The sequence below is a fragment of the Garra rufa genome, chromosome 7 (assembly GCF_049309525.1).
Source record: "Garra rufa chromosome 7, GarRuf1.0, whole genome shotgun sequence".
Lineage (NCBI taxonomy): Eukaryota > Metazoa > Chordata > Actinopteri > Cypriniformes > Cyprinidae > Garra > Garra rufa.
The window spans coordinates 49,798,394-49,809,299 of NC_133367.1; the positions used below are offsets into that span (position 1 = coordinate 49,798,394).

General features: G+C 35.6%; 1 protein-coding gene across 1 annotated transcript; it reads left to right on the top strand.

Annotated features, from left to right (window-relative positions):
- Positions 1–228: 228 nt before the first annotated feature.
- LOC141338966 (NLR family CARD domain-containing protein 3-like) lies at positions 229–10,646 on the top strand. The gene is made up of 4 exons (XM_073844579.1): positions 229–403; positions 569–2,330; positions 8,347–8,433; positions 10,469–10,646. Exons 1-4 carry the CDS (start codon positions 367–369, stop codon positions 10,644–10,646), a joined length of 2,064 nt encoding a protein of 687 aa, XP_073700680.1. The 5' UTR covers positions 229–366.
- The last annotated feature ends 260 nt before the right edge of the window (positions 10,647–10,906 follow it).

A 10,906-nucleotide genomic window follows, 5' to 3' on the forward strand; every position in this document is an offset into this window, starting at 1 on the left:
GCAAACAGACAATCCAGTCAAACTCCCTCTTTTAACCTCAGTATCTGTAGACGCTGATGTTTGAGCATACAGTGGAAGTTATTAGCAGGTGTGAATAATTCAGTGATGTTTATAAGTATTCATGCTCTAACTCTTGTGTATTGATCCTTTGTTTTACCTTCTCTGAGACTGAATGGATGTTTATTGTTTGAATATTTACTATGATTTCAGGAGATTGAGCACAGAATCGTCTCTGAGTTAAAGAGTTTTAAGAGACTACTGAGTCCAGATTACCCAGAATGCTCTGAAAGAGACCATTCTGATGATGAGGGTCATAACAGAGTCAGAGAGGGGCTTCTGAAGATCACACTGCTCATCCTGAGGAAGATGAAGCAGACAGACCTCGCTAACACACTACAGACCAGTAAGAGCTCTGGATCAGCAGATTATAGCCTGTGTTTTTATGATCAACCTTCTGTCTTCAGTCGCTAATGTTCCTGAATGTCACGACACATCTAACATATCAAACCTAAAAATACATTTCTAAAACATTGCTCTGCCGATAACAACAGTTATTTCCTTTGCTCAGAACTGATGCCTGTGTATCAACAAAAACTCAAATCCAGACTCCAGGACAAATATCAGAGAATCAGTGAAGGAATGTCCAATCATGGAGACTCAACACGTCTGAATGAGATCTACACAGAGCTCTACATCACAGAGGGAGGCAGTGGAGAGGTCAATAATGAACATGAGGTGAGACAGATTGAGACAGTGTCCAGGAGACCAGAGACACAGGAAACACCAATCAACTGCAATGACATCTTTAAACCCTCACCTGGACAAGACAAACCCATCAGGACTGTGCTGACTAAAGGAGTCGCTGGAATTGGAAAAACAGTCTCTGTGCAGAAGTTCATTCTGGACTGGGCTGAAGGAAAAGCCAATCAGGATGTTCATTTCATATTTCCACTTCCTTTCAGGGAGCTGAATCTGATACAGAAAAATCTCAGTCTTGTGGATCTTCTAAACCACCTTCACACAGAAACCAAAGAATTTAAGTCGTCAGATTATGAAGACTACAAAGTCATGTTCATATTTGATGGTCTGGATGAGTGTCGACTACGTCTAGATTTCCAAAACAATCGGAGCTTGTCTGATGTAACAGAATCAGCCTCAGTGGATGTGCTGCTGACCAACCTCATCAAGGGGAATCTACTTCCTTCTGCTCTCCTCTGGATCACCTCTCGACCAGCAGCAGCCAATCAGATCCCTCCTGAGTGTGTCCACCAGGTCACAGAGGTACGAGGATTCAACGACCCTCAGAAGGAGGAATATTTCAGGAAGAGAATAAATGATCAGAGTCTGGCTGATAGAGTCGTCACACACATCCGATCATCAAGAAGTCTGTTCATCATGTGTCACATACCAGTCTTCTGCTGGATTTCAGCCGCTGTTCTAGAGAGGATGATGGGTAAAGCAGAGAGAGCAGAGATTCCCAAGACTCTCACACAAATGTTCACACACTTCCTGATCTTTCAGACCAAACTGAAGACACAGAAGTATGATGGGAAATATGAAATCAATCCTGATCAGGCTAGAAAGACTATTCTGTCTCTAGGAAAACTGGCTTTTGAACAGCTGGAAAAAGGGAACCTGATCTTCTATGAGGAGGACCTGAAAGAGAGCGGCATTGATGTCAGAGAAGTGTCAGTGTACTCAGGAGTTTGTACCCAGATCTTCAGAGAGGAGTTTGGACTGCAGCTGGGGAAGGTGTACAGCTTTGTTCATCTGAGTATTCAGGAGTTTCTTGCTGCTTTATTCAAGCTGCTGTCCTTTTCTGAACAAAACACAGGACTGAGGAATGAGTTCAGGTCACCAATGACCAGTTTACTGAAGAGAGAAGTGGACAAGGCCTTACAGAGTGAGATTGGACACTGGGACCTTTTCCTCCGGTTCCTTCTAGGTCTCTCACTAGAGTCTAATCAGACTCTCTTACAAGGCCTCCTGAGAAAGACAGTAAGCAGCTCTGATATCAATCAGGAAACAGCTGAATACATTAAACAGAAGATCAGAGAGAATCCCTCTCCAGAGAAATCCATCAATCTGTTCCACTGTCTGAATGAACTGAATGATCGCTCACTAGAGCAGGAAGTCCAGACATACCTGAGTGGAGAAAGATTATGTCGTCTCTCTGGAGTGTCTCTGTCTGCTGCTCAGTGGTCGGCTCTGGTGTTTGTGTTGTTGAACTCAGAAGAAGAGCTGGATGAGTTTATACTGAGTAAATATAGTCTATCAGAAGAATGTCTCCTGAGGCTGCTGCCAGTGATCAAAGCATCTAGAAAGGCTGAGTGAGTATTTTACAGTGTCTTTGTTTTATTGACATTGTTTTATACGGTATAGGTTTGTGTTTCTCTGGGTTACTGTATATTTTAAGGTCTTTCTTATTTGACACTCAGCTATCATCATAAAGCGCTCTACTAATGACCTGATGAGTTGAATCAAGTGTTTGATTAGAGAGATTTGTCTAATCTGTGCAAAAAAAAAGTCAAGAATAAATAAATATAAATAAATAAATAAATAATACATAAATAAAATAATATAATAAAGTCAATATGCCTTTAGGAACAGGGTTGTGACTCTCTGATATTATAAATATTGGAATTGGGATCATTACCAATCACTTAAAAGTTACATTCAGATTTCTTGAAAAAAAAAAAAATTATAAGCAGAGGTGGAAAGAGTAATAAAATATGCTACTCAAGTAAAAGTATTGTTACTTCAATGAAATTTTACTTAAGTACAAGTAAAAGTACTGGCCAAAAATTATTTTTATTATTTATTTATTTTTTGCTGGGTGGGGGATTCAAACAAAACAAAAAAACAAGGGGATATAATTCTCAACCTGGTTGTTTTTATTTGAGGAAACAACTTTACAAATTAAAGTGCAATAAAAACAAATTAATAAGATACAATAAAAAAATAACCATATAAAACATTTAGGGAAATTTTTTGGCAAATAATCCCATAAAACTTTAAACATCACAACCACTGAATGTTGCATAAACTGTGAATTCAGTAGAGCAGGGGCTCCCAACCTTTTTTTACTGCCTCCTTCTCCGTTTAATTTTGCAAGGCCCCCCTATGCCAGACATGTCCTCTTATTTATTATTGTCTTATTTATTTATTTATTTATTTACTTCCGCAGTAAAGAGAAAAGTATTTATTTTTAAGTCTTTTTTATTAACCAAAAAATTTGTTTTGCCTTACTATTCTTCTACTGCATGTTATATTAAAAAAAAAACTTAAAATTCAAACAAACTTTAAATTAAAACTTTAAATATACCTTATAACCTTTAAAGAAAACCTCTGCTAAATTCTAACTTTTTAAAATTATATATACAGATTTAAAGCACCTGAATTCCTTACTGAAGACAGTATTTACAACTTCAGAGTACTTTTTCTTAAATAAGTGAACCTGCCTTACCAAACAGGACAGGGAGATGCCAAAAGACCACTAAACCTATCCCTTTGAACTTGACTGACTGAATATCTACTGTTTCCATTAAAAAATTAACATACGAACTCAAACTACAGCAAATACATTATAAATCTGTTGAAACGCATCGATGTGAAGGTTCGACACAGACACAATCATTGAACTGTCAGTGCGCGCCTGATGCTCATAAACACACAGCCTCACTCCTCTTCTATGGGTGAGCATTCATTATAAAACACTCACAGGACAATAATTTGGACAACTAGGCAAAAGTTTTGAGGCAAAAATACGATAGGGATCAAAGCCCAGAGAACGCGCATAGTTTGTGAATCAATAGCGGACTTATGCGTGCAGAATGTACGACTCTGATATACACGAGTGTTATACATTAGGCACGCGCAAGTTTGTTATTACCTTGACATTAGCGCGACGGTTTACTTCATACATGCAGCCGAGAGATGTAACTCTGCAAAACTGGGGTCCGTTCTTCGTACCTCGCTTACTACATCCAGGATCAAATGACACTTCCAAGATCAAATCATCGCGCTAACTATGAGCTGGCTATTCCGGTTCTCCGAACGCACCTGTTGTTGATGATTAGTATAGCTGGATGAAGTTATTTGAGATCACTGGGTGGCTTAAAAGGGGCTACGTATCGATAGTAGAAACATTGATGGGCAACTCTGTGATTGGTCGGCGAACATGACGAAGGAGCGCGCTCAGTATTTTTCTGCAGCAGAGCAAGAACTCTTGATTGAGGGATTTCAGGAGTTTCAGAGTTTAATTAAAACGCAAGGGAAAACTGCAAAGGCTGGAAAAGCAAGGAGAGAGGGCTGGCAAAAAGTAGTGAACAAATTAAATACGTTAATGCTGCCCATGTTACATGTTTTTTCCTTGATATGTTATTTTATTGATTTTTTTATACACTACCGTTCAAAAATTTGGGGTCAGTAAGACTTGTAATAGTCTTTAAAGAAGTCTCTTATGCTCATCAAGACTGCATTTATTTAATTAAAAATACAGAAAAAACAGTAATATTGCAAATTGTTTTTACAAAATAAAATAATGTTTTTGTTTTTTTAATATATTTTAACATACTTTGAAATAGAATTTATTCCTGTGATGAAAAGCTGAATTTTTATCAGCTGTTACTCCAGTCTTAAGTGTCACACGATCCTTCAGGAATCATTCTAATATGCTGATTTATTATTAGAATGATCAATGTTGGATAATATCAACAGTTGTGCTGCCAAATATTTTTTGGAACCTGTCATATATATACACTTTCTTGCGAGATACTTTTCTTTTCCCACGTGAGTCAGTCCGCGTCAGTCGTGCTCTTTAACCAATCAGATGTGACCTCGCCATTTCAACCAATCATAACCCGCCAGGAGCGCAGCCTAAATCCTGTTTACATGAAATAAACCTGCTCCAGGGGAGGTTTAAGCTTGCAGAGCTGTTGCTATGACAGCAAGTCCAGGATGAGCTTCGAAGAACCAAACAATCCAAGATCATGCCAAATCGTCAACAATCAAATCCAGCTAACTTAGTTAGCGAGGTACGAAGAACGGACCCCTGTCCGTCTCCATCTTTCTTGAGTTAGCGCTGCGTTTGTTCTCCCGCTCACCAAGCAATCAGTAGTTTCCGGTGCGCGATCCCTTCCTTCCCTCCACACACATTTTTTTTAAATTAATTTTTTTTGTATTATTTTTTATTTATTTATTTTTATTTAGTAACGGATGATATTTAAAATGTAGTTAATAAGAATATTTAAATGAAAACGTACTTAAGTAAAAATTACAAAATTTTAAAGTTACTTTAAAAAGTAGAAGTACACAAAAAACCTACTCAATAACAGTAACGCGAGTAAATGTAATTCGTTACTTTCCACTTCTGGTTATTAGACAAAATGTTTTTTGGTGAAACTGGGGAAAAAGTGAAAGATTTTTAGTCAATGCCACTCAAGGGACAATAGATGCAAGCATGTAGTCATGTGACATTTTACTTTTTTTTTTTCTCCAGAAAAATATGGTTACTGTTTGGTATGCAGTTTGTTAATAAAGATAACGTCTATTTGAAAATGTGCTTTATCGTTTTCGGACGTGTGAGAGCCATATCGTCAGGGGGCGTTCTGCACTCATCAATCCGCTAGAGAGCGCTCTCACCATGGCCAGATTTTCTGGAATTTACCGATGTCTCTGTAGTGGTTACACATGACATGTAATTCATATTATGTCTATGGTTACACAGGGCTGCCACCTCTCTCGTATTCAGTGTGAGACTCACGCAATTGACACTTTTCACACGCTCTCACGCCACACATCCATTTTCTCACACAGTCAAAAGCACCCTCAGTTAAAACTGTAATAATAAGATATTGGCTAAACAGATTTGGCAAAAGCTCCAGTGCGTATTTGTGTTTGTGCTCTGGACATCGCCAAAAGACAACGTGTTTTCGTAGCGCTGAGCAATGTAGCCAATCACAGACATTTATGTTGATCTAGAACGCCTGTGATTGGCCATTGTGTTCTGAATTCGCTCACCTCTAAATGCCAGATTGCACTTGTGGACTCTCACTGTAAATAAGCGGTTCATTGATAATAAAAGGACTTTTGCGATTAACTGAAGCGACACGTTTTAGTGATTATCAATGAAGGGCTATTGAGCACTCCAAGGCTACGTTTAATCCGTTTAGTATTTGAATAAAAGTTATGTTTTTCGTTCTGCTAACAGCTGTATACCCGGTACAAGAAGCAGAATTTCAGGAGTGATAAATCCCTCATGAATGAAGGATTAATTTTCGAATATGAGAAAAATATAATTTCTCAGAACAGCAGACTACAGAAAAATTTTTGAATTTTCGTGTCAAAATATACATTTTTTTTAAATGCAGTTGCAATTATTTATAATGACTAAATCTAGGAATTCTTTTACTGCACATAACTTTTTACCACAACAAGAAAAGTAAATAGTTTTGCAGCACTGCAGCAGTTATTTTACGTTATTTTATGATAAAAACACAGTATGACATTTTTATAAATATATAAAAAAAATAACAAATAATTTCACAATGCTGAAGTCAGACTAAATTTTAATAAAAAAACTGCTCATGTGAACATGTGTGTAGCACCTTTTTTGTATCATGATTTAAAATGCCGTGTTTAGTTCTAATTTTCAATTTATTATTATTTTTTTAACTGCAAAAACAGTTTCATTGCCAGAAAAAAAAAATATTTATGGCTGGTAAATTCTCTCAAATCACCAAAAGATTTTGTTTGTATCATGAATAAAATGGCAGATATGGCAAAAAGTTTTAGGCCCTGCTTGTAAGTGTAGAAATTACAACAAAAGTATTGTAATTCCCCTACTGTAGAATAAGAGAAAATAACATACTAGTGAAATACTCATTTTTATTTACTTTACAGAATTGTTTTCATTGTTTCATTGTTTTCCAATATTACTGTCGTTGGAATAATACTATAAAATTATTATTATTATTATTATTATTATTATTATTATTCTTTTTTCAAATTATTTTTTATTCTAATTTAGACTGAGACACTATATCACAACTAATAAGAGGATTAAGTCCCCTTTAAACCTCAAGATCAAGTCAATTCACCAGCTTTTTTCTTTGTTTAGTTTTCACACTGAAACTGTATTGGAGCTCTGAATTGTGAACTCTCAAAGTGCACCAGATAGATGAATTTAACTGTAAAATGTACAACATTTTCTTACGGGGGAGCATGCTCCCGGACCCCCCTAAAGACACTGTGGGAATAATCACTCCAAGCTGAACTCAAAAGTTGGCAGCCCTGGGTTACACATGACATGTAATTCGTTGTGAGTAAATCTAAGGGGCAGTCTTTGGTCTCATTAATCTATTATTTGTTCCAGAGAAGAAGATAAGCTGAAAGCTGCCTTTACTCTTTTCTAGCAACTTTTTGATAGCTGTTTTTGTTGTTGTTGTTGTTGTTGTTTATTAAATATTATTACTCAATAAATAAAAAACTATATTTTAAATAATGTATTTAATGATAATTGTTTAGTATTAAGAAGCGTGCCTGTGTTCGTGATGGTGATTTTAGTTAACGTTACATTGTTCCGCCTTTAGATGGCGACAAGAGACTGTTTTATGAGTGAACAGTTAAAAGTGACTTTTGGACTTTTAAACTGAAAATTTAAGCGGAAGTTATGTTTAGCTTCAACAACAGTTTGCCACAGCGAATAAATGGACTGAGCAGCAAAATCACCTTTAACAGAAGAATGGATGTTAATATTTTCTTCAGTAAACTTTTAAACTAATGTCATATGATCGTGAATATGAATAATGAATCAGATGCAGGTCCGTTAATCACTTGCTCAGTCCATCTCTCTCTCTCATAATACTCAAACATGATACAGTGAGGTTTTAATACAGTAATCATAGGCTTTTAATGAAGCAACTCAACTTTCCTTCGTTACTAGTTCTAAACTGACGTTTTGGAATTAGTGAGATTTGTAATATTACTTGCATATCATTGCTCTTTTGTCGATTCTGATTGCTTTCATTTTCCTCATTTGTAAGTCGCTTTGGATGAAAACGTCTGCTAAATGACTAAATGTAAATGTACTGCTGCACAATAAACGGGCTGAATACAAATATTTATGGGAATATTTGGGTCCTATTTGTTGAGTCAAATCTGAATTAATTTAATTTTGAGTCTGAAGTCTATTAAAATGGGACTTGACTCTGAGTCTCTCTCAGTGCCTGGTTTAATAATTGATATCTATGATATGTATTACATCTGTGTTTATCAGCAATTACATTAGACACATGAGTCCAGCACTAATAACTCATCTTTAGTTGTTCTGTTTATTCTCTGCAGTCTTTCCGGCTGTCCTATTACACAGAAAGGTGCTGCTCTGATTTCTGCTCTACTGGAGGATCCACACTGTAAACTGGAGACACTACAGTGAGTCTCATCACATCTCAGTAACTATAAGGTTTGGAGTAAAAAGTAAAAACTCAGATGTGTTTTCTGTAGCAGTGGTTTTGTTTGCTGCCCTTTTCCCCTCAGTTCAAACCCTTTTTAAATAAATAAATAAATAAATAGTAAATAAAAATAATTCAATTGGCATCTTATTAATTGCAATATTTTGATGAAGCCTTTAGTGTTTGTCTTTAATATCACAGCTACAGTGACTGCTAGAATCTAGAAGTGCTTCTTTCATTACTGCACACCAGTATTAGAGTACAATCGGGCCAAAGACACGTGTCTCCTCAGAGTTATCAGACAAATGAATATTGAATGCAACTTCCAAAGGGAAAATATAGAAATATATGAGGTGGAAAGAACAGCTTTTTATGTCACACTCGAGGTAAAAGACTCACCAGTATGGGGCAATAGTTCTACAATATTGATATAAATATTTCAACTAAAGTAATATGTTTTACATTATATCTAAGTTAATTATTGTCTAAAACAACCCCTTCAGCAATGATTGTACCATATTCTGCTTTAAACAAACAATTCACTTTTATTAACTGAGTACACTGTAAAATGGATTTATTAACTCCTTCAGCTCTGCGGCATATTTTGTATTTTTTACTGTCCTAACTCTGGTCAAGATCGCGGTGACTTAAATCGAGATCGGATTGGTCTAGGAGTTTGATCTGTGTCTCTTTGGACAGATCTGATTGGGAGCTTTTCAGACATATGACACAATACGTGAAGACGTAATCACCAGTCAACATAAACGTGTTAAGGCAAGCTTCATTTGAAATATGACTCATCTATGTTTGGTCAGTTTGAGCGATATGAATATGAATATAAATATTACTTCATCATCTTCACGAAGGGGGCATTGTTTATGGGGCAAATTCAGACCTTTTATGTTATGTTATGTTATGTTATGTTATGTAAAATAAATGGGAAAGTGATGGGATGGACAAGAAAGTTTAGGCTATAAGCTTTCAAATGGCGTATATGTCTAGTTCACTTCACAATTTATTAATTCTGTTCAATAACTCTGATGAGGGGGATACAGAGCTGAAGAGGTTAAAAAACAAACAAACAAACAAACAAAAAAAAACTTTCATCTAAAGATTTTTTTCATCTAAAGAAAAATTAAAAGATTGAGATAGATTCTTACACTGCTTGAAGATCGCATAACTTAAAATGGCTTTATACTATCTTAATTAAAAGATTGTTTATATCTTGTCAGTGATATCATATTACTAAATATGATGTTGCATTAAAATATGGTGATTATTTATTTTTTTAACACCAAATACCATCTTTTTTAAATGCTCCAGTTAAAGCTGAAAACATAAACAAGACCTTTGTTTCAAAATATAAGCCTGTAATTTTAATGATTCTCATTTGCTACATAAGTCTGTAATAATTTTAAATGTGTCTGTGCATCTTTAGCCCCATTGTAAACTACCGAGTCCAAATATAATATGATATTACATAATCCAAAATAAAATATAGATAAATAATTACAAAAATACAAATTGACAAATATTTATCAATTTCATGAATAACAGATCTACAAATACTCAGTGGCACCAAGACTTGAATATTTTAATCTGTTTGAAGAGTACTTATTTAAGAGGAAACAGCATTCATAAATGCTACTTTAATAGAGTGATGTCTATTTTCCAAATTTCCCTGCCCTCTCAACCACCTCACAATCTCAAAAACACCAGAGTAATATGTTATACTATAATGTTACTATTCATATTTTAATATTATTGTCTATATAGTACTACACATGGTTTGATGAACGAAAATGATGAACTAGTTCAGTATCAGGAATCATGTGGGTAAAGTGGATTTCAATTAGTTTCTTAGCTTGTGCTTGTTCTGTCAAGTTGAAATCTCCATAGTGCCAATCCTGGTGTATAGAAAAAGTAGTGCTCATACAAACACACAAACAAACACACTCTCACCCTAAAGATTAAACACAATCTCAGAGATCATTCATGTTCTTCACTCTCTGCAGGCTGTATAACTGCAGTATTGGAGAGGAAGGTTGTGCTGCTCTGATTTCAGCTCTGAGATCAAACCCCTCACACCTGAGAGAACTGAGTCTGAGCGATAATAAACCAGGAGACTCAGGAGCGAAGCTGTTGTCTGCTCTACTGGAGGATCCACACTGTAAACTGGAGACACTATGGTGAGTGTTATTATATTATTGAACACAAAAACTGTGTGAAAATACAGCCAAAAAAAGAAAATTCTGTTGTCACTTTACTTATCTTTTAGTCATTTCAAAACAGTACGACTTTCTTCTGTGGAAAATAAAAATAGATATTTATTTTGAGACATGTTTACCAGAATAACAAATAATAGCCCGTACTGGGCAGAGCCTATAGACAGGGCTTACTTCTGTAGGCATAAATTCGACAACCTGCGTGAGAAATACAATTTATTATTTTCT

Bases quoted from the DNA above. Each gene is read 5' to 3' on its own strand.
- LOC141338966 (XM_073844579.1), top strand. From the start codon at position 367: ATGAAGCAGACAGACCTCGCTAACACACTACAGACCA. The intron at 404-568 runs GTAAGAGCTCTG...TCCTTTGCTCAG, and splicing joins CGCTAACACACTACAGACCA to AACTGATGCCTGTGTATCAA. The intron at 8,434-10,468 runs GTGAGTCTCATC...CACTCTCTGCAG, and splicing joins TGTAAACTGGAGACACTACA to GCTGTATAACTGCAGTATTG.